The sequence below is a fragment of the Crotalus tigris genome, unplaced genomic scaffold (assembly GCF_016545835.1).
Source record: "Crotalus tigris isolate CLP2741 ecotype Arizona unplaced genomic scaffold, ASM1654583v1 scf7180000023635.1308423, whole genome shotgun sequence".
In the NCBI taxonomy this organism is placed as follows: domain Eukaryota; kingdom Metazoa; phylum Chordata; class Lepidosauria; order Squamata; family Viperidae; genus Crotalus; species Crotalus tigris.
The window spans coordinates 1117754-1144825 of NW_024100092.1; the positions used below are offsets into that span (position 1 = coordinate 1117754).

At 37.4% G+C, this 27072-nt stretch overlaps 1 protein-coding gene across 42 annotated transcripts in view; it reads left to right on the plus strand.

The window, feature by feature from the left end:
* The window catches only part of DST (dystonin), a 314302-nt gene that overhangs the window by 193762 nt on the left and 93468 nt on the right, over positions 1-27072 (plus strand). For all 42 annotated transcript variants that reach the window (XM_039320283.1, XM_039320278.1, XM_039320288.1 and 39 more), the window contains 12 exons: positions 451-574; positions 3477-3685; positions 4328-4645; positions 4799-4965; positions 6339-6495; positions 7140-7263; positions 13298-13366; positions 13903-14138; positions 14533-14662; positions 16100-16299; positions 18579-19074; positions 20033-21507. In XM_039320283.1, coding sequence (XP_039176217.1) covers positions 451-574; positions 3477-3685; positions 4328-4645; positions 4799-4965; positions 6339-6495; positions 7140-7263; positions 13298-13366; positions 13903-14138; positions 14533-14662; positions 16100-16299; positions 18579-19074; positions 20033-21507 — 3705 coding nt within the window. The remainder of the gene's footprint in view (positions 1-450; positions 575-3476; positions 3686-4327; positions 4646-4798; positions 4966-6338; positions 6496-7139; positions 7264-13297; positions 13367-13902; positions 14139-14532; positions 14663-16099; positions 16300-18578; positions 19075-20032; positions 21508-27072) is intronic.

Below are 27072 nucleotides of genomic sequence, written 5' to 3' on the forward strand. Positions count from 1 at the left end.
TATATAATGAACAAAATGCATCTATTATTAAACTGAAAATTTGTATCACAGATATTCAGCTACTCATTCACGGTTTGAGATGACTCTATCAAAAGCCCGGGTAAGGAAAGAGAGAAATATGTCACAGAGGGCAAAATATGCCAGGAGAGGTTTCTTCTTAACCTCATGGAATTGAATAAGAGTACAGTCAGCAACAGGCTACATAGTACACTGCTTGCTCAAAATTAAAATTGAGTTTTTGTGCTGCATCAGACCAAGAATTCATGTTGTGTTGAACGTGACACCCAGAATGACTAAAAAGATGCTCTTGGAAATTAAGAAGCAGAATAAGTTGTAAATAGTCACCAGTATGATTGTTACTAGCACTTAACATCTCCCAGTAAATCTCATTGCTCTTTTAAATTCTTTTTAAAAAGCAACTAACATAATTTAAATGGTACAATTTTATAGGTGCTTCAAGGACAAGTATCTAGTCATCAGGTTGCAGTAGAGAAATTGAAAAAAGCAGCTGAAGTGCTTTTTGACACGAGAGGAGAATTATTGCCGGACAAAGATGAAATCCAGCATACACTGGGTAAGATGAGTCACAGTCTCTTCTGTTTTCTTCTTCCATTGCTCACATTTGGACACATCTGCTCTGGTTGACTTTGTGACTCCCTCTTTTTTCCTTCCTTGACTCATCTGTTTCTACCTTTGTTCTTTAATTCTGAGCCAAATTTCAGATCCAGCTCCTCACATTTGATGCATACAATCTACAGATAGTAAATAATTATCCAGCTTTTACTTAAACTTAGAGGGAGGGAGAGCCATTGTTTAATATAAAGTCATAGGATTTAATAATGCTTAAATTTGGCTCAGTTGTGCACTAATATTTTTGAACCAGATCTGATTGTAGCAGATCATTTTTAAACGCTGATTCATGCTAACTTTCTGACTTTTGTGTGTATGTATAAACCAGTTTTGAAGTGCAAAGAGACCGCGGGGGCTGAGATGGAGGACAGAGAATATACAAGAGTAAATTACATGAAGGTTACAATGACCTTCCAATTTATTTATGACATTATGAAAGAGCATCTGCTCTACATCAAAATGTATCCTTGGCTATATAATACAAGTCATAACTTTTAAATAGATGTAAGACATCTGCAAGAAAAAAATAGAGAATTTAGCAAGATAAAAGCTGTTTACCAAACAAAACAAATTTTTCAGATTTCCAGGTTACGTTCAAAGAACTTCTGCACATGCCTAGTGAACATAAAAACTAGCCAGCCCTATGTAGAATTTTGTTTCATATTTTAAGCAGAAAAGAATTGGAGAAGTGCATTCATAGCGCACTCAAGCATTATAAGCTGGACATATTTGAATTCAATTAGGGAATTATGAATATCAGTGACTTAATTTAATATGTATATTGATATAATAATGATGATGATGATGATGATGGAAGGGACCTTGGAAGTCATCTAGTCCAACCCCCTGCTCAGGCAAGAAACCCTATACCATTTCGGACAAATGGCTGTCCAGTCTCTTCTTAAAAACTTCCAGTGTTGGAGCATTCACCACTTCTGGAGGCAGGTTAGAGAGACTGATACCAAGAAATGTGTAGTTAATAACTCGTTAAATTAAATTTAGATTTAGGGTTGATCCCGTTATTTCAATAAATTAAACCCTAGAATCTAGAGTAGGTGATATTTGAAGTTTTTGCATTTCTTTAAAAATTATAAGTGGTCTGGTCTAACAAACAAACTATACGGATTACTGGAACTTATATAAAGACCTAAAGATATAAGAGAAAACTGAGCATGCTAACTTAAGGCTTAACTTTCTTGATTTTAATCCTGGATTATGTGAAATCTGTTTAACATAGTTTCTACTTAACATATATTGCTATTTTTTTTTTTTGCCTTGCAATGCTTAATGCTGATAAATTTCTATATGCCTATTTAGCCATGTAATCTTTTTATGTCTGTTATTTTATTACCCATGCTTATTTATGCTGCATAAAAGTGTGCAAAAGACAGGTCTGTAATTTCATAGAAAAAATAATATTGCATATCGGGAGATGTAATTCATAAAAGCTCATTTGTATCTACCAGTCTTTATTGTGAGAATGTAAGGTAATTTAGAGAGACTTACAGTAATGATCTTCAAGAAAGATTCAAAAACATTAGGTTAAATTTTCTTTTTTAAAATTATAGTTTTTTCACCTTAGCACTGGTTCCTTAGAATTGCTACAATTAGATAGTGTTTTAACAGGATGGACCCACCAGCGTTATCCACAAATTTCAGGTACTCTAGCCAGTGTTTCCCAAACTTGACAATTTTAAGGCATGTGGACTTCAACTCCCAGAATTCCACAGCCAGCGTTGCTGTGGGAGTTGAAGTCCTCATGCCTTAAAATTGTCAAGTTTGGGAAACACTGTGAGTCTAGACATAGATCTGAAATAGAATGAATCAGATGTTCTCAAACCCCTGGAAATGTATTGTCAAAGTTGGCTAATGTGCATATATTTCATATTATGAATCCATGGATTCATAATATTCATAATATCCCTATTATGAATTCATAATCCGTATTATGAATGTCTCCCAGGACATTGTCTTGTATTTTACCAGTTTCCTAGACATAAATGGAAAAAATGAATATAGGAAAACCAGTTATTGTGGGTGAATAAATAAGGGAGAAAAGAATTTTCATTTAACTTAGATGAATCTTTTAAAAACTAAAAAGAAAAACAAATAGTTGAAAAAGAAAAACAGTTTAATCCCTTTTTTTAACTGACAAATGATTTAGCTGAATATCTTATGCTTCTGAACCACTTATAAAGAGAAATCTGGAAAAAAAAAGCCACACTCAAAATCCTGATTGTGGAGATAAATGCAAGATATGATCCTGTACTGTAGATCTCAGAAATAGCACAGCATCCATGCTGTGGCATGGAAATGGTAACTTACATAATAAGCCATTTCAATTTTCAGCTTGTATTCTGACTACTGTAAACAAAGTTCACATACAGATTTCTTCTTGAAGACTTCTATAGACTGATCTTATTACTAAGGGACATTTAGAAGTCACATTCAGATTGGCAAATTTCCTTTTAAAGTTCTGCAGGATCATTTAATAGCATTTTACAGAAGATGGATTGTTGGATATAATTCTATAGAACAGAGGTCCCCAACCTTTTGGGCACCAGGGACCAGTTCTGTGCAGAAAGGTTTTTCCGCGGACCAGAGTGTGTGTGGTTTTGTGTGCTGCCTGCATCCTACCGATGGGGTTTTGCTTGTTTGTGCGGACCAGTTGCTGGCATGCCGTGGCCCGGTACCAGTCCATGGACTGGGGGCTGGGACTCCTGCTATAGAAGATAGTCCCTTCTATTATAAAGCGCATCACCATGAACTCTCTGTGTGTGTATGTATAAATAAACAAAAGATGTATCTACTGCCCCAATCCAACAGACTTTTTTTCTTCTTTTCAGACACTATTGTAGATAAGTATAATCAGTTATCTAAAGCAGTGAACGATCGTAATGAAAAGCTCCAAATAACTTTGACTCGTTCATTAAGCGTTCAGGATGGATTAGATGAAATGCTAGATTGGATGAATGGTGTTGAGAAGAATCTCGAGGTACATAGCCAAGTGCCTTTGAACTCTGCTGCTATTGAAGATGTCATTAGCAAAAATATGGTACGTAGAACTTCAATAGAACCAATTCTTTCTCTAATAAGGAGAAAATTGTAAGAGAAGAGAATGATTTGAATTGCATGAAAAGAATCAAAGAAGAATAAACTCTGCTTCAAAACAGTGCCCAGTACCAAGCCATAGTACAGTTTGCTTGATTTTGTCTTTGTGTGATTTGTGATTCCAGTAATTGCAGACGATTAGTCATGTTTTATGATTTAGCCTAGTGAATTAGGACAGAGTGGTTTATTAAACAAGCTATTTTTCGGGGAAACTATAGTTATTATGTGAGGCCACCCAGTTACTTTCTTTAGGGCCTATAGTACATATACCAGTATATTTTGATAATATTCTGATAAGCTGACAGCTAAATATCCCAAAGTGAGATGTTTCTATGCAAATCCTTTAGTCTGAATATACTAACACCAATTCCATATGGGGGGGGGGTTATCAGTTGATGAACAAAACCAAAGATATACTTTACCAATGTCCTTAAGTAACTATTGTCTTTTTTACACCTAAATGTGTACTGAACTACTGAAGGAGCTGACTTTAGAAGTCAATTATTTGTGCTGGCAATCACATTTCATGCACAATAGATACGCACACACCCTATCTTGGACATTTTCTGAAACAATTTTATTTCAGGCACTAGAACAAGACATTATAGGCCGTCAGAGCAGCCTAAACGCCATGAAAGAAAAAATGAAGAAATTCATGGAAACTGCAGATCCCTCAACTGCATCTTCCTTAGAAGCTAAAATGAATGAGCTTTCCCAAAGGTTTTGCGAAGCTCATAATAAACAAAAGAAAAAACTAGAAGACATGGAAAAACTGAAGACCAGAGTAGAACTGTTTGAATGTCTGTCTGACAAACTTCAGTCATTCTTCGACAAGAAAGCTCAAGCCCTCAATGAGGCTGATATTCCAGGAAAGGACGTTGCTGAAATGTTCCTTTGTGTGCAGGTACAGTGTGTTTTTCATCCTGTGAAGTGCTGTTCTAGTCTTTACTGAATACCACTCTAAAATGATAATGGAAGCTGTTAAGTTCAAGGACTAAATGTTGAATCTTAGGATTATCCAGTCAGGTATAAAGCAGTTTCTTTCTTCACTTTATAGGAAACCAACACAGAATTGATGGAGCAGAAGAAAGATCTTGAAGTTTTGCAATACCTCATTGAAGAACTTTCTCCTCATGTTCTACCAGGAGACAAGTCATTGGTGTTAGAAAAAGTAAATGTCTTGTCAAAGAAATTTAGGGAAATGGAAGAGATGGTACAAGAAAAGTGAGTATAGTGACTGAATTTTAGAATGGAGATGAAAGATAATGATTAGATGACAACAGCAAGGCTGTCAAAAAGTTACTGATTTTTTTTGTGGTTTAATGATTAATCGATTACAATTATCATGACTTTATTTGAGAGCCTTTTGACAATAATTTAGATAATAATAATAAAAAAAGTTGGAAGGGACCTTGGAGATCATCTAGTCTAGCCCCCTGCTCAGGCAGGAAACCCTGTAGTACCATTTCAGACAAGTGGCTGTCCAGTATTGGAGCATTCACAGCTTCTGGAGGTAGGTTGTTCATATAACGAGTGGCATGTTTCATAAATGAGAGATAAAATTATATTTAAGGCTGACTAGTACTTTTGTATTGCAGTAACACTGGGTTGCTCTAAGTTGGATGCTATCTGGACAGGCGACTTAGTTTCTAGTAAGAATTTTAGCCTGTGGGCCTTAAGTGGGCACACTTCTGTATAACTTTACTTCTGTCCCCTGTACTTTGGTTTTCTGCCTTTCCTGATGGTGATAGCTTTGGAAAGTTAACAGGAGGATGGATTCACACAATCGTGAATGCTTCTCTTGGGGAGAGGATAACCCTGTGACGGTCCTCTATGGTCATCTATTGAATCATGCCTGGGTCTCATCCTATTTGGATTACTGCAGTGCACTTGGTGGGGAGGGGTTGCTGCTTGTGAATATTACATAGAAGCTGCAAATGGTCCAGAATGCAGCATTTCAGTAGTTACTGATGCAACAATGTGATAAGCCCGTGTTACGCCTTTGGTGTGACAGTTAACACTAGTTGCCAGTTTTCTTCCATGCGTAATTCAAAGTGATGGTAATCATTTTTAAGGCCTTAAGATCTGGATATCTGTAGAATCTTTTGCCAGTCTCTATGTGAACAGATTTATTTATTTATTTTATTTTTAAAATTTATAAACCGCCCCACTCCCAAAGGATTCTGGGCGGCTAACAATAAAAACACCATAAAACATGACAAAACAAACAGTACAATAACAGTCATCCAGGGGTCAGATTTTATAAACCCCAGGCCTGCCGGAAAAGCCAGGTCTTAAGCAGCTTACGGAAAACCAACAGAGTGGGAGCGGTCCTAATCTCCGGGGGGAGCTGGTTCCAAGACGTGGGCGCCATCACAGAGAAAGCCTTCCTTTGCGGATGCAGTATGCCTGCTCAAGGAGAGTTTTTTTTTTTGTCACAGCTGTTTGTTAACTTTATCCAACTATTTCAATATATATTGGCACTCTGAATATAGCTTTTACAACTGGTTTAACTTACAAAAGTACTGCATATTTAATTCCGAGGTCAGGGAGGCCCCAGCTTTCCCAATTCACTTTTTCTGTTTTTAATTTTATAGAGAGAAGGATGTGTCCTCTTGCCAACAACAAATTGATGCATTCAGGTGTTATGTTGAGTCTCTGAAGAAATGGGTAGACGAAACGACAGAAAGAATTCCCCATATACAGCCCTCTTTAAATACTGAGAGCTTAAAGAAACATTTGCAAAGCACCAAGGTATAAACTGTGTTTGTCTTTACAGGTAGTACCTCCAGACAAAGGATTTTTATGTTCGTTAATTAAACAATGGTCTCTGAACTGAAGGGGTTGCAAACACTATTGGTTGTGCGGTATCACTCATTTAATTCAGGCCAGAATGGATTAAACCTGTGTGGTGTGTCCAAGGATTTTCCTACACGTTATAAAGGAGAGAGCCACTCATTGTGCACCAAAGTTTATTTGTGTAATGGGAGCATATATAAAATGGAAAATTTGTGTGGGTTCAAACCTGAAATAAACATACGACCTTCCACATGTTCTCCTGGGAAATAATGAATATTGTTCTAAATACTTCTGTGCTTTAAGAGGCAAGGAGGACAAGGTGTATTGTACAGTATGTCCCTGCACTTTCTCCTTTGCTCATCAGCTTCCAGTGTAGCTAATAAACTTCCAGTAGTTAATAAACGCTGCAGAATTTCAAAAGATATTTGAGTTCTGATATTTTCAAGGTTAATTCTGAGTATAGATTATACATCATAATGGATAAAACAAGATATGAGAAAAGCATATCCAGTCATGTTAAGTCCTTTCAAGTGTAGATATGTTCTCTCCAAATGATAATTGTAGTTACTGTTGAAAATAATAGTTTGTTCATTCCTTAGGATTTGGAAGATGAATGGAGTGCAAAGGCACCTGATCTTAAGAAAATGAATAGCAGAGGAAATGCTTTGTGTAACCTAATTATTGCTGTGACTTCCACTGCAAAATCATGGGGAGTAAAGTCAGGTATGTTGCCTGGATAAGCATAATTCTGAATGTTTGATACATTTGAAATGATATATAAAATGATTAATAAAATATCATTCTAAGAAATATTCCCCAAATCATTGCTATATTTATTGAAAAAAAATTGAACAGTCATAATGTACAACTGGAATAAAATTATTAATAAAATACGTCATTCTAAGAAATATTCCCCAAATCATCGCTAAATTTATTGGGGAAAAAATGAACAGTCATTTTGGTAATCCTGAAAGTGATGAGTCTAATTCTTACTTAATATTTAATAATGCTAATGAACAGAATGGATTAAGAAAATCATTTAATATACCATCGATTCATTTTCATGTCCGTATTTTTATTGCATCATGTAGCCTAATATTTGGTGCAAATCATTCAGTTTCTCAATGTATGACATGGGTTTGTCTGCTTACCGCAGTACATACTATACTTCTGACCACTTTGTTTCAAAAGAGCTTCCATATTGTTTTTCCTTACATTCATTTTGCATTCAATCTGTTGGGAGGATTCTCTATTTTCTGACACTTTTTCATTTAGGATTCCTACTTTCTCTGTTGCAGTCATTTTATTTTTACTCTTGTTTCTCTTAACATATTTCCTTTCCATCCGTGTTATTTTTTTTCTTGGCCCTACCAAATAATGGCTTATCCCATGTCAAGAACTGATCATTGCACATGTATCTTTTACCAGAAACAATCATATCAATCATGTTTTTCAATGTAGTCCTTCTCTATAGGTGTGTATGAATAGACATGTTTAAACCATGTATCTAAAGCAGATGCTCATCAAAACCATGTATTTCTAAGCAGATACTCTTCTCAGTTCTTGAGTATCCAGATGGGTCAATAACTTTCTCTTACTCTCTTGTTTTATTTCTTTCTATCTATTCATACCACCTAATAGAACTTTTTCCCCTTTTGGATCATGTTCAGAATATTGCACAATTTCCCCCCAAACAAAAACTAGTTCTTCCACTGTTACCATTTATTGGGTCGTAACATGGTGCTGACTGAAGCAGATTATCAGTAAGACAGTTTGAAGAATTGGCAGATTATGATCTCCATTATCTTCCTATCCATGGCTACTCTTAGATATCCATGGATATCTTCCCAGTTGTTTGCTTGCCATTGTATGGTTTCAAGCAAGATAAGATACAGTTCCTGTCACACACACTTTCTTATAAGCACTTGAAATTTCTTTCCTACTTTAATAGCAAAACATTGTCCTTTTTCTGATTCCTTTGGGGCCATCCTGCCCTGTTATACTCCTTTGACATATTTTGTCTTGCTTCTTCTGTGGAGTTTGTTTTGTTTCAAGTTTCATTTAACTCCTGTGGAGAAATAAAACAGCAAATCAAAAGGATGTTATTCATGGAAGGAAGCAGGGGAGGCAAATTATGAATATTGTATTGCGATATTTCAGTAAAAAGTTTTGCCCTTTTGCATTTGTGTTGTAAGATCACACTCAAGCAAGTAAGCGTCAGAACAATATTGTGATACTACAGCTCAGTAAAGTTGGCTTGTGGTAGGTGCTAGTGCTGGGGACAGAAAACCTAAAGTTCTGTCCCAAAGTTTGTGAGATAGAAAATGTGCTAGTCATGGCCAAGAATGGTGTTGTTTAAAAGCACAAAGCTTACTCGTGTTTATCTTCACGATCTCTTCATTCATGACTGTTGTGAAAAACATTTTCTTCTTGTTATTGGAGATTATGACACAGTTTACCCACCAATTCGGCAACAACAGAGGCCTGCTTTATTATGTGATGCTCTCCTAGGGTCTTTAGGCCTGAGTGCTCAAAAGAGAGAATAGAATGCAGTTCTCAGAAGTGACTCTCCCACATAGTTGGGCAAATGCATCTACTGTGTAGTGATCAGAACAGCTGTGATAGCTTAAAATTAGATTGGATTGGTACTGGCATTAGGTAGACAGGCTGCTTATCTTAGGTATCTGGTTTTTGCTGGCATTGGATGTAGTATATCTTAATTACTTGATTTACTGTTCTCTGAGGGTAAGATTTTTCTGCCTCACTGCCAGAATATGTTGATCGATCTTGAGTACCATACACCAGGGGTCCCCAACCCCCATTCCATGGAGCATTACCGGGCCACAGCATGCCAGCAACCAGTCCGCACAAACAAGCAAAACCCCATCTGCGGGATGCAGGCAGCACCCAAAACCACGCCCCCTCTGGTCCACAGAAAAACCACTCTCCACAGAACCGGTCCTTGGTGCCCAAAAGGTTGGGGACCTCTGCCATACACCTTGATTGAATAAGGGAAAAAGTTGTCATTGTTCATGACTACTTTGCCTCAGGATACAAAATATCTTGGGACAGGTGCACCACTTCATTCTGTGTTGTAGCAACTGGGTATTGTGTTTCAAGATATGGGATTTTTACCCAGAGGTGAATGCACATTAGGTATAGTCTTTAGGCTAGTGGACTAAATCTGCCCAGTAATATTTTGAAAAAGCCTGCTGAGTTTTCTCTCCTGGTTGGGTTAAGAAACATTGATTAGGTGATAGGATTTTTCTATTTTGGCCCACATGTTTTAGAATTCTTTGCCTTCAGAATCCTCCTCCTTGACATTCAATAAGGGAGCTAAAATAAGTCCATTCTCCCAGGATCTTAAATCCAGCTGATTGTTTAGTACCATCCATCTTGGGATGGCTTTAGCAGTCTAAATGCTGTTTTCATTAGTTTACTTTGTTGTATAGCGTGTTACAAACTGTAAATTAATTAAATGTCTCGCATTCCTATAATACACAATCTAGACCGTGAGAATGATTCAAGGAAGCAGTATGGCCATTTGCATCCCCATTAATGTTAGTCAGCACTTCAGACATGTCTGTCTGTTTTCTGCAACTGCCAAGGGATTAAAAAAAAGGCACAGATGCTTTAAAGCAGGGGTCTCCAACCCCCGGTCCGTGGACTGGTACCAGGCCACAGCATGCCAGCAACCGGTCCGCACAAACAAGCAAAGCCCCATTCGCAAGATGCAGGCAGCACACAAAACCATGCACTCTCCCGTCTGTGCAAAAAACTTTCTCCACAGAACCGGTCCCTGGTCCCAAAAGGTTGGGGATGTAGTCAGGGTGCAAATATGAGCTTTTTCTTAACTCTGAAGCACTCTCGGGGAACTCGGCCCAAAGCATTCCACAGTCTGCACATTTTGTTCCACTGTATTACTGGCTTTAAGTATTAGGAGAGTTTAAGCCTGAAAAACTCTGTGCATCTGAGTGTACTGTGAAAATCTTTCTTGAGGAGAAGGAAAAAGAGCTGAATCTAAACTTTCTAAATTACAGCACTGTAAAAAAAAAAAAAAACTATAGTCAATTCCTAAGGCAGGAAAGGAGAGAAAAAAAATCTAGAAACCTCATGTGATTTCACCATTGGTAGCAGTAGCAGTCTAGTTATCAGCCTATCAAATTTGTAAGACCCTCCTGACTCCATAATGACACTGAGCACTAAACAGTTTGGAATAACATAACACAGAAAAGAGGCATGAACCTCTAATGAGAGTAAAATAAACACATGGCTTTAGCATAAAACATTCCCACAAGCCGCCCCCATTGATCTTAGTCCAAGGCCTGACGGAGAAAACCAGGTTTAAAGATGCCATTCAAACAAGGTTAGAATAGAGACCACATGGACCTGCTGATTCATATTAACAGGTAAAAGAAATGCTATTTTAATAGCAAAAATCTGCTGAGAATGCTGCTCACTTCTGTATTAGATTTACTTTGAAAAGTGGAAGCTTAGTGGCCGATACGTTAGTGAGAATTCTGCCACAGGGTGAAGTATAGGGCGGTCTTATAATTGTATTATGAGAGTATCTCACTTACTTAACTGATTTATTTTGTCTCCCTATGTTCCAGCTGCCATTAGACTAATGCTCGCTTCCCACCTGCTAGTGAGAAGTGAATAACCTGGCCTTTTCCAAGGCTTCAATTAATTCTGCTCCATTAAATAATCATGTTTTGCAATCTTGCTTATAATGAAAAGCAATAGATACTAATAAGAGCTCTTGTTTCTGTCATAAATAATAGATATTTTAGTAGTGCATCATCATCATCAAGTTGGCTTTGACCCAGCTAAAAGTCAGCATTTCTGAAACCAGTTCTGTGATTTAGAAATTTACTAATCACACAACAAAGTGATGATTGTGCTAAAATTAAAGTTTGGGTTGCCTCTTACGTCACATGTCATTTGCCCTAAAATGACCTCAAACAATATTTAGAACCCTTTTATACAGTTATAGAGTTGTGTTTGTTAAGTCACGATTGCAATTTTTCAACTTAGCTATACAAAGCATTTCTCATTGTTTCAGAAATTAGAAACAGATGGTCCAGAACAAACAAGTGCAGGGTTGACTTTTTAATTATTTGCTGAATTATAGTATTGTATTCCCAAAGAGCAAAACAGAGTTTGTTATCCTCTTTCAAGCAACAACTATTAGATGCAAACAAGTCTTGCCTTTTTGCAAAATATGCATCGGATGGTTTCTCATACAATTTTTGGGACGTGAGTCTTCATATTTAAAGCTCCCTGTCCTGTACAGTTCTCTCCAGAAGTAAGTTCTTTTGTATGAAGGCTTAATTTTAGGCAAGAATATAATCCTGATTGTCATTCTTCCACTGTATTGTCATGTAGTTCTGAATCTCCTTTCTACCAGTTTTCAGCTTCTTACCACGACACTTCTGTTGTGCTGATGGAGGATTGATTTTATAATGAATAATTGTATTATGTTGGTATAAAGATGCCCCCGTAACTAAGATGCTGTTTAGATTAGTATGGTTCTACTGGTAGCAGTAAGATAGGATAAGGGGTTCAACGCCCTTTTCAAGCACAGAATTTTAAGCAAGTTATTGTACAAATTTCACTTCGATATTTGTAAAATGGGAATAATAATATATCCTAGAAGATTAAATAAAATAAAAATATAATTAAAGATTAGGAACATAAAATGTATAAATACTGGACTGGTTTTGTTTTTTTTTATAAATCTTTAGATTCTAAATGTGAAAGACAGGACAAGTTTCTGTTGTTGTTGATGGAAAAGTTCCCTGTATAATATAATAACAGTGAGAGAGCAGAACAACTTGTCTCCCTACCACTGGAAACCAGCCTACTGATTATGATTGCCTGGGCTGGCTTCTGCTGCATCTACTAGTAAATATCTCTTAGTGAAAGAACCCTAAAGACATTAATTCAGTGACAACATGACTTGGCAACACTGTTTCAGGGGTTCTCAACCTTGGCAACTTCTGGGAGTTGAAGTCCACAAGTCTTAAAGTTGCCAAGGTTGAGAACCCCTGGATGAAACAGAATATCCCGGATCAGGCCAAGGAACCTCTTGCTAGGACAATTCCTTGATTACAATAAAATTCTTAAAACAGCAGAGGCCAACCTCCAATGGTTGAATACAGCTTGTTCAAATAATCACATACATCCTCCCAAAGACAAATTTTACAGCTGAGAAATAAATTACACACAGCACTAGCATTGGTTATAACGTGATCAATTGTAAAAGTTAAAGACCATCTAAGGAGGACTAGAGCAGAGGTCCCCAACTTTTTGGGAACCAGGGACCGATTCTATGGAGAAAGGTTTTTCCATCGACCGGAGAGTGTGTGGTTTTGTATGCTGTCTGCATCCCATAGATGGGGCTTTGCTTGTTTGTGCAGACTGGTTGCTGGCATGCTGAGGCCCGGTACCAGTCCACGGACCGAGGATTGGGGACCCCTGGACCAGAGAGGGAAATTAAGGGTCCCCCCTCATGATAACTGACCTTTGTTCCTAATGAGAAAAATGGGATTGAGGAAAATAGAGGGTTCTGCTCTACTGTTTACATACTCCCAATCAAATATGTATTACCTTTAATTAAGGTAATTTCTTAAAAATGGATGTGATCTTTTATGTTTCCATGTTAAATCTAGTCTAGTCCCTATATTTGATGAAAAAGAATTTTAGAATTACTTAAATAATTATGAACTCTGAATCTTAGCTTTCATTTTTTTAGATGTGCTTGGGGAAATACTGAATGGAGATGGAACAGCTACTGGTAATCAGGGTTTCATGGCAAACAAAGGTAAGTACCAGTTAATTGTATTTCATCTAGATTTATAGAGTGCTACATGTTATAGTGGTCTTAACTTGCACCCTTAATGAATTTCCTGAAATCCCATAATTTCCTTAGTGATTATCATTATCTAAGAATCAGGGCGAGAACCAGAATTCCAAATTTGTCTCATGCACAAATATTAAAAAGCAGTTATGTTGGTCCATGAAAACAAAATCCAATTCCATATATATAGGTAATGCCTCTGTTCAGATTAAACAAAATAATTCAAAAGAATGTGCAACTTTGCATATGTAAAGCTACTATGGGGAGTCAAACATACAAGACATGAAGTTTCCTTCACAGAATTTGTTTTGTCTATACTTTACTATCAGCTGAACAAGCAAAAATATCTCTCTCTGTCTCTGTCTCTCTCTGTCTCTCTCTCTCTGTCTGTGTGTGTGTGTAAATAAGAATTTAAACTTTTAATTATATTTGTATCTTCAGATGAAATATTATGTAATTTAGTTTTTAAGATAAATATATGTGAGACCCCTCTCTCACAGAACTGACTACGATTCAAAATAGCATGTCAGCTGTAAATCAGAGTTATGATGACTTGGGAGCAACACTGAAGAACAAAGGATCAGAATTGGAATCAATGCTTTTAAATATGCAAAACATTCAAGAAGAAACGAGTTCTATGATGAAATGGTTACAGAAAATGGACACAGTTGCAGCTAAATGGGAAACAACTATTCTTGACAGTGAAACAGTTAAAGAAAAAGTTGATCAGCATAAGGTAATCTTCAATCTTCAAAACTTATCTGTGGAGAATAATTAATGTGTAAAGTGAATTTTTGAGATTTATGGGAAGATATAGAAGACCATTTATGGGAAGATATAGAAGACCATTCTCCCATACATTTTTGCATAGACTCATTGTGGATATCTGCTAAATATGTTAGTGATGTTACTGCTTGGTGATTAAGCAGTCTTACAAATCCCCAAAAATATTTAACAATAAGTAAATTATTTCTATAGTACAATCAGAATTTCATTTTTAATAGCCTGAATTTGGCTGACTGTTAAATTTGCTTAAATAGATAAAGAAACCACTTGGTCACCATTGAATCAAAAATCTTAGTTTTATGTATTTTTACTATACTTGTGTGTGCTTTTGTTTGTTTTTATAGCTATTTGAAACAGAATTGAAGCAGAATGAGAGTAAAGTGCAAGAGCTGAAGGACAGAGTCACAGAGTTGCTGGAAAAAAACCCTGATTCTTCTGAGGTGCCAAAATGGAAACAAATGTTAGACAAAATAGGTATTAATTTTTTGCTTCCTGTAGGCATTGGATAGGTCTGAAAGTTAATATGCTAATATATTTAAACTCCTCACTCAGTATCTGCTTGTATATTATTATTTGTAGCGCTACAGTGTCATTTATACAGCTGTATACTTATACTACTTACTCTTGTATAGGTTGAAGTTTGCTATAGCAATTCTGAATATACTATAATTCAATGCATTTTTTTTTTGGAGTGTAAACTCCACTTTTCTTCCAACTTATTCAAGATGAAAATATTTGAAGGTTAAGCAACTATGCCCGTTGTGTTGCTATTTCAGCTTAAATCAAGACCAAGGCATTAGCACTGTAGAGTTAGTATGGAAAACAGCCTTTTTATGTATCTTCATGCTCTTTTTTTGTACTGTAATACGTTTTCTGTCTTTTGTGTCATTTGGCTATTTTTCTAAAACATCCCTCTTAAACATTTTTGCCAAATATTGAGAATATGACCATGTTTGGACAAAAAAGATATGCATAACAATTCTCTCATTCCCACCTCTCCTGGAATTGTTGCACTTCAAAAAATGCTTGTTAATTTGTGCACCATTGATTGTGGTGAGCATTGCTGTACAAAGCTGCAGGACAGGAAGCTGTAAACATATAACAATAATATAAATAATCATGAAAGAAGTTTAAGGAACGGGCATAGGCAAATAAGTAGGTCAGCCTAAAGAAACAATTATACTGCAGCAGTATATAAATAGACAAAGATTACATATACAATTAGGCTTTGTTCTAAGTACAGGAAAAATATGTTATGCCCTATTTTGTTAATAATACTAAAAGCAGAAAAACTGCATGGGAAACTAATTTACATGGAGAATTAGCTCCCTCTTCCTCTGTGTAACGTATTAAAGTTTCCTCGACTCACTCAAATTTCAGACGAAGTTCAATGGTGTCCTAAAGACATGTCAGAGTGATGCTTTAGCAAAGTGGTGGGGTTCAAATATGTGAACAACCGGTTCCCTGTGTGGGTGTGGCTTCCAAAAGTCCATTCTGGGCCTGGGCAACAAAAAAATTAGCTGCTGGTTCTGCTGAAGTGGTGCGAACCGGCTGACTCCCACCACTGCTTTAGCATCACAATACCAAGTCTCAATCCTTTTCCAAAAAGAGAGGAACATGGTTACAGATACTGGCTACATGGTTACACATACAGGGGGTCACCACAACATGAGGAACTGTATTAAAGGGTTGCGGCATTAGGAAGGTTGAGAACCACTGACCTAGCATATTACAGACAGTTTGTAAGCATCCATTTACCCTCTTCCAAAATATACCTTTTCCTCTTCTGGTATGATTTTTTTCTGCCAGCGTGTTATTACTGGCTTAAGAGGTTTGCTGTCCAGTCTCCATTATTGAAGAAAAGCATTTTCTAAGATGTAATTTTAAAATTCAGTGTTTATTTTGTCATAGATTCTAAATGGAGTCAACTCAGCCAGGTAGCAGCTGATAGACAGAAAAAAATGGAGGAATCATCAAATTACCTGACCCAGTTTCAGGCAACTGAGGCTCAGTTAAACCAATGGCTGGTTGAAAAAGAATTAATGATCAGCGTGCTTGGACCACTATCAATCGATCCAAATATGCTAAACACACAGAAGCAGCAAGTCCAGGTAAATATTTCACTGTTTTTGGTATGGAGCCTATGTTCTTTTTCTGTTCAAAATGTAACCAAAGTAAATTTTGTTATCCATTTATTAATAACTGTAATGTAGTATACGTTCTCCTGCAAGCTATAGATTTCCTAATATAAAAAAACTAACAATAAGTTTGCTAAAAAAAATTCAGTGTCTATCTTTCAGAGGTTGTATTCCACTGAGGTGGTCTCTGAGCTTAGAGTAATCTATAACGTACAATATAAGTACTTTAATAGCCACCATATAGGACAGATAGGCAGAAGACAAGCAGAGTGCATCCATAAACACCAACTGGCAGTCAGAGGTCATGAAAATTCTTTAATCTTACTACACGTGGACAAACCCAAGCATGGTTTCAGTTGGGATACTGTGAGCATCCTAGATCAAGCTAAATCCAAAAAAAAAGCTAGGGAATTCCTGGAAGCTTGGCATTCAGACAAATCAGGCATTAGTAGACACAGAAAAATAAACTACAGTTACATACCATTCAAAGTATGTAATAAAATACAGATATATTGTTATAATAATAAAAAAAGAAAAAGAAACAAAAAAACCCCAGAATACATTATCTCCAGCAGTCAATTAGATAGCCATTAACACCATATAATCATACAGAAAACAGTGTTCTGATTAAGGAACTGCCAAGGAAAAAATCATTACCCTCCCAATCCTGCAAGGCAAGCTACTGTATATAAACTTGAAGCAAACCCCACCTTCACTAGCATGGATGATATTAGCTAGTTGAATAATGAAACATCTGCAACCAAGCTCAGAGACCCTGCACCAAGGACTCCACAGTTCAACCCTGAACTACATATATTCTCTTCTATTGGCAATATTAAATATTTTCAGTCTGTCTCCATAGATGTGTGCTGCAGCTGCCAAAAAAGCCAACACACTGCTAGGCTGCATTAACAGAGGGACAGAATCAAGATCACGTGAAGTGTTAATATCACTTTACAATGCCTTGGTAAGGCCACACTTGGAATACTCAATCCAGTTTTGGTCACCACGATGGAAAAAACATATTGAGACTCTAGAGAGTACAGAGAAGAGCAACAAAGATGATCAGGGGACAGGAGACTAAAACATATAAGGAACGGTTGCTGGAATTGGATATGTCTATTTAATGAAAAGAAGGACGAGGGGGGACATGATAGTAGTGTTCCAATATCTCAGGGGCTGCCACAAAGAAGAGGTAGTCAAGCTATTCTCCAAAGCGCCTGAAGGCAGGACAAGAAGCAATAGATGGAAACTAGTCAAGGAGAGAAGCAACCTAGAACTAAGGAGAAACTTCCTGACAGAACAATTAACCAGTGGAACAACCTGCCTCCAGAAGCGGTGAATGTTCCAACACTGGAAGTCTTTAAGAAGAGACTGGACAGTCATTTTCTGAAATGGTATAGGGTTTCCTGCCTGAGCAGGGGGTTGGACTAGATGACCTCCAAGATCCCTTTCAACATTATTATTATTATTATTATTATTATTATTATTATTATTATTACTACTACTACTACTACTATGGATAATCTCACAGTCAGCCAGATGTTCAGACTGGATTTGGCATTTTGTTTACCTATCGAGTCCTTACCCAGGACCTGGGATAGGCAGATGTGGATGTTTGATGTTATTATAGATATCGTCGCAGGATGGAGGCGGTTCCTAGTAAGGCCGCCTTTTGCAATTGACTAATGGCGAATTTGTCAATGCCAATGGTGTTCAAGTGGTGCTCCAGTTTTGGGATTGCACCCAAGGCGCTTTATTATTATTATTATTATTATTATTATTATTATTATTATTTACTGAAATTCATATATCTCTGTACACACACAAACACATTAAATTATATATAATGGCATTAGCCAAGATAGACTAAAACACATGAGTATGGAACTAAAGTTAGTTGGCCTGTTAAATAGCATTGATTATGACTTAATCACAGGTAACTATATGAGAACTGAAATCAATATTTATTATCATTGAGCCCATTTATTGACACATAAAAGATCATATGCGGCCAGTTGGATTTTTGCTGTTTTATATAGAGAGGAGATAAACTGTTAAAACAGGAACAGCCTTTCTGAGACAACTCTAAATAATGAATCTGCATGTACAATATGGCTTTGGCAGAACAGCTTCCATTTATATGAGAAATGGCGCTAGTAAAACTCAAGTAACAAAGTAGGGTGATGATGATTCTTCCTTGTACTTGTCTTCCTTGTACTTGTAACTTCTAACACACCCTGCCTCCTCAGATTCTGCTCAAAGAGTTTGATACCCGGAAACTCCAGTACGAACAGCTGTCTGAAGCAGGCCAGGGAATCCTGCAGAGGCCTGGCGAACACCCTCCTACTCATGAAAGAGTGAAGCTGCAGCTGACAGCAGTGGCACAGAAATGGGATGGTTTAACAGGACAGCTGAGCGACCGCTGTAGTCGAATTGAACAAGTCATTGTCAAAAGCACAGAGTACCAGAACTGTCTGAAAAGCCTTTCCGAGAAACTTAGCATGCTGGAAAATAAATTCAGCCAGAACCTGGCTAAAAGTGCAGACCCTGATTCTGTGAAGCAGCAACTGGAAACGGCTCAGGAAATAAAAGGCGAAATAGACCAAGAAATGTTACACTTAAATGCTGCTCAGGTTGTGTGCGAGGAATTGTCTGTGTTGGTGGCAGAAGATTACTTGAGAGCTGAACTTATTAGGCAATTGGAAGGTGTCTTAAAGCCTTTCAAGGAGATGGAACAAAAAGCAGGTAAGTGACAAAGCAATTAAAAAAATAAAATCCCAAATAATGGGGAAATGTAGCGTTTCTTGAAATGAAAATTAGCTATACACTAAAATCAGGATTGCAATTATTCCCCCAGATAGCTAGAACACGTTTGAAAAAAAAAGAAATATTCCCTGGGGCCTGAATTGTATGGATGGGTGGTGATAGGTCTGTTTTTCTAGATTGGACCAGTATCTTGGATCTCTGTATTTTATACTGAACGAGACACAATTGATAGAAGATTTATACACATGAACAGATGATTTCAACACCATTGCAATGTCACTCTCCTTGTTCCTTCATTTAAGAAACAGTGAAGAAATCTCAACGCATATATTTCTCCTGTGTAGATATATTTAAAGCATAATGGAGTTTCACACAGATTCACTGGGAGCTTTAGAATATGGAGGAATTAATACCATAGGAAGCAGTACTAAATTTCAGATTTAAACAGGGTACACTTTAACAGAGCATAAAACTCTTAACAGACATTGGCAGTGAGGTTTGCATTTTCTCTGGCAGGGCTTTGAAGAAAGCTTATGTAATTACCATTTTGTAGTAAAACGTATTGCATGTTTATTATAGACTAAAGGAGACAGTTAATTGCATAACTAATACATGTTATTTCTATTACACTATAGTTGGAAGCATTTCTGAAACCAATGATAATACCAATCTAGGACATGATTTTTTTTTTCAGACTCACGGGAATATCTCAATTTAGGATTGTTTTGCTACTTCTGACTTTATTTTACATCTTAAAATAATCTTATATTATTCAAATACTATACATTTTGACTAGCTAAATCCAATTGTTCTATAGCTATGGCGTACATTTATTAGAAATAACAGTTCTTTTTGACTGAAATAAAACCCGCCTTATTCTAACTTTGATGTGGTTTACAGTATTTTAAAATAGTATTTTTAAAAAAATCTTTTTCAGGCAGTCTCATTGAACAACTTCAGTTAACATATGCAAGTTCTCATCAGTTCCAACAAATGTCCAAAGACTTTCAAGCGTGGCTGGACACAAAGAAACAAACACAAAATCAGTGTCCTCCCATTTCCACTAAGCTAGAAAGCTTGCGGTCGTTAATTGAGGATCAGAAAGAATTTAAGGCAGCACTGTCTGACCAAATTGGTTCCTATGAAAAAATAATTTCAGAAGGTGAAAATCTGCTTCAAAAGACTCAAGGGACAGAAAAAACAGAATTGCAGTCCCAGCTCAACATGCTCAAAGCTAACTGGGATGAGCTGCATAAGCAAGCGAATGAAAGGCAAGATAAGTTGAATGATTGTTTGGAAAAGGCTCTCCGATACAAAGAACACGTAGAGGTCCTGCAATCCTGGATAACCAAGTGCCAAAATAACTTATCAGAAATTAAAATAGGCATCGATCCTGTTGAGATAGAGAATTCCATTGCTCAGGTGAAGACTTGGCAGAAGGATTTGGATAAACACCAAGGGATTGTTGAGCTCTTAAGTAACGCAGCAGGAAGTTTTCTTAGTGCCTGTCAAACTGATAAGGATGTTATTGAAGAGGAAAAGAAACGATTGATACAGAAGATGGATATGGTCACAGAAGAGTTACATATTAAAAGGGATACTCTTGAAAAGATGTCTCGGAGATTAAAAGAGTTTCAAGAATCATCCCAGGACATTAAGGAGCAGTTGAAGAATACTAGGGAACAGTTAGACATCCACAATGCTCTTAAACCTCAGGCTTATAGTAATAAACACTTAACTATTATGCAGGCTCAGCAGAAAGCCCTTCAGACGTTAAAGCCACAAGTAGATGTGACAAAAAAACTTGCCCAAGATCTGGTAGTGGATGCTTCCGATTCAGCAAATATCTCTGACCTCTTGTTGCAATCAGAATCGTTAGAAGAAGAATTCAACGCGGTCAACCAGCAGGTTGAGGATGAATGTTCCTTCCTGGAGACTAAGCTCCAGGGAATTGGCCATTTCCAAAATACCATTCGAGAGATGTTTTCTCAATTTGCAGAGTTTGATGATGAGCTGGATAGTATGGCTCCTGTGGCCAGGGATCTTGTCACACTGCAGTCCCAACAAAAGGACATCAAAGTTTTCCTTAAAAAATTGCAGGAATTGATAAGCAACAATGAAAACGCAAACAAGTCATGTAAAGTGATGTTAGCGAGTGACGCAGAGGCATCTCCTGATCTCGCAGGTATAAAAAGGGATTTAGAGGCTCTGAATAAGCAGTGCAACAAATTACTGGACAGAGCAAAAGCCAGGGAAGAGCAGATCGAAGGGACGATTAATCGCGTTGAAGAATTTTACAGCAAACTAAAGGGATTTGCCAAACTGCTTGAGGAAGCTGAAGAACACGAAGAGTCCCAAGGCCTTGTTGGAATGGAAACAGAGGTTATTAATCAACAACTGAAAGTATTTCAGGTAAGATCATTCTCCCTATAGCTTTAGAACAGAGTTGTCAAAATACTAGATGCAGCAAATTTGTTACCACAGTTAACTCATTATCTGTCCTCCAACATATTTGTGATTGATGAGTTCAGGCCTTGGTGTGCATTAAAGATTTTGGAGTATCTACAGTTTTAGCTTTATTTTTTTTTTAAATCATTTTACACATGTGCAAACTTTTGCATGTTTTAAAACTTTTTGAAATGTTAGGTTTTCTGCATAATATACTTGCACTGTTGTTTCCCACTCTTTGATGCAGCTCTCACTGGTTTCTATATGCTGCAGAGTTGTTTCACGGTGTTGGTGGAGGTGCCTTCTGATAGTGTTGTTGGACGATAGCACTGCCAATATAATCCTGAGTGAATTATAACAACATTGTGACTGTGTATAGATGTAAATGAAATGGAATCAGGTTTAGTCTTTGCGTAGATCTACATCTCTTATGTAGTCTTGCCCTTTTTTGGGGAATAAGCCCATACAGTGTTGTGTGAAGGCCAAATATGGTTCTCACAAACCCCTACCCCACCCCGCCCGAAAAGAAGCTGCTTTAAAAGTTGCAGTAGACCTTGAGATTCTTTAAGAAATTATATATTCTTTTTGCTTTTTGTTGTTGTTATTCTGTCCTGCTTAGATACTTTCTCTCAAGAGCAGCTGAATGGATAATGGATAGTACTGGCAGCCTCAAAGCATCCTTCTTTCCATATCCAGGTGAAAGAAGAAGCAGATGCAGCCCTGATTAGTGCTTTAATATCAAACAATTCCAAAAGGAAGACAATAAGGAGAACAAGAGGAGGAGCCTATAATTTGTTTTTCTTGTCAATACTGGCACAGACATGTAAATTTTCATGCTATTAAGATGTATTTCATTTGTGTACTGCACGTAATGAAATAAGAGTCTTCCCTCACATTAATGGTCCAGTCAAGCAAAGTCCTAGGTGAAGCCAAGCCAAACATTTGTTCCAGAGGGTTGTCCAAGAGTCACAACCTGGGATCATGCCAAGGATTATGTACTTAGGAGGACCTGTCTAAGTTAGGTTCCCAAGATCAGGAAAAGTGCCAATTGGTCAGGAAAACAAAAGAATGTGGAGGTGAGGCGAGGCAAAGGCAGTAGGCCAATAGCTTGTGTAGTTCTGCTGAAACACAGCTCTGGTTTCTATCTTTTAACCCAGGCTCTCTTCCAAAAAACCCGTCTGGCAGAATTAATTTTAGTCTCCAGTGAGTCCAAGGATTCCCACTGTGAAAGAAAAAGAAATTACCCTGCAAGGCATAAACTTGAATGTCATAAGCAGGACATTAGAATTACCCAGGATAATACTGTAGGCTGGAAGAGTCCTTAGGCCAGGGGTCTTCAAACTTGGCCCTTTTATGACTTGTGGACTTCAACTCCCAGAATTTCTCAGCCAGGCATGCTGGCTGAGGAATTCTGGGAGATGAAGTCCACAAGTCATAAAAAGGCCAAGTTTGAAGATCCTTGCCTTAGGCTGTAGAGAAAAGAAACCAAGCAAAAACTTTTTTTTGCCTGCTATATTAACTCAGAGGAGACAGATGTAACATGCTTAACGTGGTGCTGTCCTTAAAGAGGTACTAGAAGCTTAAGCTGCTTCAAAGTGATGCCACCATATTCTTACCTAAGGCTTAAATTAAATTCAAATTTGTTTATTACAGCCCCGAGGCCAAATACAAATAAGATAAGTTTTAAAATGAAATAAATATGAATATATATATAAATGAAATAAATGAATTTTGTGTGTGTGTGTGTGTGTAAGAGAGAGAGAGAACAATAAGTATAATGGATTCTAAAAATAATTAAGAACATAGTTACTAAAATAATCTACTATTATAAGAATTTCCAATCCTGAGTGTGGTATATCATATAAATGGTAGCACAGAATTGGGTGACTTGAGAGATTACTTTTGAGTCCTTGCTGGAGAATAGTTGTTATCTAAGGCTGCACAGGTAGACTATTTCATTCCAATACAGTTGTGCTTATTTTGGGGTTGAGTTCAAGATGCTTCTTACTTTTAAAGCTCAGTTGGGTCTGAAGTTGCTTGATAATTCTAATTCTGCAAGATCGAATCTGGGTCGGTCACTGGGACCAGAGATTTATTCTTCCGAGTTTACGGACTCATGATGGAGCCCATCTTCAGGGAACTTCTCTCTACTGGAATACATGCTTTGGGTTAATTTTAATTCTCATGAATTGACATCACACACTGAGATTAACTGGCATAAACAGATAATAAGTATTATAATTTATAAATTGGAATTTGATAATTAAAGGATCACTTTCTTATATATATTTTCAGTGGTGCATTCCAGTAAGTGTCTATAATCTTGCTCTTTGCCCAACCCCAACAGAAATATGACAGTTGGAAAGAGAAATGGAACACCTTCAGTTGTGGCACCAGCATTTTGCAACATTCTTCCCAGAAGCCATGCATAGCCACATCACTACAAACATTTCATGAACTGATTGACTCCTGACACTTTTAGGAAGCTTTTAGGTGGCAGGGTCAAAGACAGTTTAATTTTATTGCTAATATGCCCAACTGTTGTCCACTCTTTTTTTTTTTTTTTTTGCTTTCCCAGAGAGCCATTGTACTTAATCACTCTGGCCTTCTATACTGGAGTGTCACTTGCTTGAGACAGTCCAGATCAGAAAATAAGAACTACTGGAACCCCACTTTATTGTTGTAGGCATAATAACAGAATCTTGAAGGTCTGACAGATTCTCTCTTATCTTCCTTCCTTCCTTCCTTCCTTCCTTCCTTCCTTCCTTCCTTCCTTCCTTCCTTCCTTCCTTCCTTCTTCGCACGGCAATATAGAGTTTCTTCCTCACTAATTCTGGGCTAAACTCATATTTTCATAACCATTTTTCATAATGATTGATGCAGTCCTTCTTCATTGTCATCACCATACTTCTTTATATGAAGAAAAACAGAGATAATGCTGTTTTAGATAGATAGCTTTTATTGTCATTTTGTACTGTGGACACAATGGCAGGTATTATGTCACGTAATGACACTTGGACTACATGCAAATTAATTTATTAATGAATATGCAATATTTGTTTTATTAAAGTATGTGGGATTTATATTGGGTCCTATACAGGTAGTCCTCGACTTACAACAGTTCATTTAGTGACTGTTCAAAGTTACAATAGAGCTGAAAAAAGTGATATATGACTATTTTGCACACTTACAACCATTGCAGCCTCCCCGTGATCATGTGATCAAAATTCAGATACTTGGCAACTGGTTCATTTATATGACGGTTGCAGTGTCCCGTGGTCATGTGATCACCTTTTGCGACCTTCTGACAAGCAAAGCTAGTGGGGAAGTCAGGTTCACTTAATAATCAGGTAATTGATTTAACAACTGCAGTGATTCACTTAACAACTGTGGAAAGGAAAGTCGTTAAATGGGGCAAAATTCACGTAACAAGTTTTTCACTTAGGAACAGAAATTTTGGGCTCAGTTGTGGTCGTAATTTGAGGACTACATGTAGTCATTAACTGCTTTTGCATTTCCTAGGCAATTACTTAATGTGGATGCTTTAAAGGGTAACTTCCATATATTTCTAGTCCTCAAATATCGCTCAGAATGTGCCTTCTGATAAAACTTCACCCCAAATCCAGGCCTAAATTGATTTGTTGTTGTTGTTAATTGCGAAGTCGTGTCCAACCCATCACGACCCCATGGACAACGTTCCTCCAGGTCTTCCTGTCCTCTATCATCTTCTGGAGTCCATTTAAGTTCACACCTACTGCTTCAGTGACTCCATCCAGCCATCTCATTCTCTGTCGTCCCCTTCTTCTATTGCCCTCAATCTTTCTCAGCATTAGGCCCTTCTCCAGTGAGTCCTTCCGTCTCATTAGGTGGCCAAAATATTTGAATTTCAACTTCAGGATCTGGCCTTCTAAAGAGCAATCGGGGTTGATCTCTTCTAGGACTGACCGGTTTGAACACCTTGCAGTCCAAGGGACTCGCAGGAGTCTTCCTAAATTGATATTCCAATAGATAAGATGAATTTGTCCAAATCTATGCCCCAACCACTGGTGCTGAAGAGGATGAAATTGACCAGTTTTATGAAGCCCTACAGCACCTTATAGAATTAACACCAAAAAATGATGTCCTTATCATCATGGGGGATTGGAATGCTAAGGTAGGAAGCCAAAAGATAACCGGAATAACAGGCAAGTTTGGCCTTGGAGTACAAAATGAAGCAGGGCACAGGCTAATAGAATTTTGTCAAGAGAATACAATGGTCATAACAAACACTTTTTTCCAACAACCCAAGAGACGGCTCTACACATGGACATCACCAGACGGTCAACATAGAAATCAGATTGACTATGTGCTCTGCAGCCAAAGATGGAGAAGCTGTATACAGTCAGTAAAAACAAGACCAGGAGCTGACTGTGGCTCAGATCATGAGCTTCTCGTTGCAAAATTTAGGCTTAAATTGAAAAAAGTAGGGAAAAGCACTAGGCCATTCACATATGAACTAAGTCATATTCCTGATGAATATACAGTAGAGGTGACAAATAGATTTAAGGAATTAGATCTGATAGACAGAGTGCCTGAAGAACTATGGATGGAAGTTCGCAACATTGTACAAGAGGTAGCAACTAAAACCATCCCAAAGAAAAAGAAATGCAAGAAAGCAAAATGGCTGTCTGAGGAAGCTTTGCAAATAGCTGAGGAAAGAAGGGAAGCGAAAGGCAAAGGAGAAAGAGAAAGATACACCCAATTGAATGCAGAATTCCAGAGAGTAGCTAGAAGAGATAAGAATGCCTTCTTAAATGAACAGTGCAAAGAAATAGAAGAAAACAACAGAATAGGGAGGACCAGAGATCTCTTCAAGAAAATTGGAGATATGAAGGGAACGTTTCATGCAAAGATGGGCATGATAAAGGACCAAAATGGCAGAGACCTAACAGAGGCAGAAGAGATTAAGAAGAGATGGCAAAACTACACAGAAGAACTATACAAGAATGAGCTTAACATCCCAGATAACCACAATGAGATGGTCACTGATCTCGAACCAGACATCCTAGAATGTGAAGTGAAATGGGCCTTAGAAAATCTGAGCAACAACAAAGCTAGTGGAGGTGACAGTATTCCAGCTGAGCTATTCAAAATCTTAAAAGACGACAATGCAGTAAAAGTGCTACACTCAATTTGCCAGCAAATTTGGAAAACTCAACAGTGGCCACAGGATTGGAAAAGGTCAGTTTACAGTCCAATTCCAAAAGAAGGCAATGCCAAAGAATGTTCAAACTATCGCACCATTGCACTCATTTCACATGCTAGTAAAGTTATGCTTAAAATCCCACAAGCTAGACTCCAGCAGTATGTAGATCGAGAACTACCAGAAGTACAGGCAGGATGTCGAAGAGGCAGAGGAACTAGAGATCAAATTGCCAACATACGCTGGATCAGGGAGAAAGCTAGGGAGTTCCAGAAAAACATCTACTTCTGCTTCATTGACTATGCTAAAGCCTTTGATTGTGTGGATCACAACAAATTGTGGCAAGT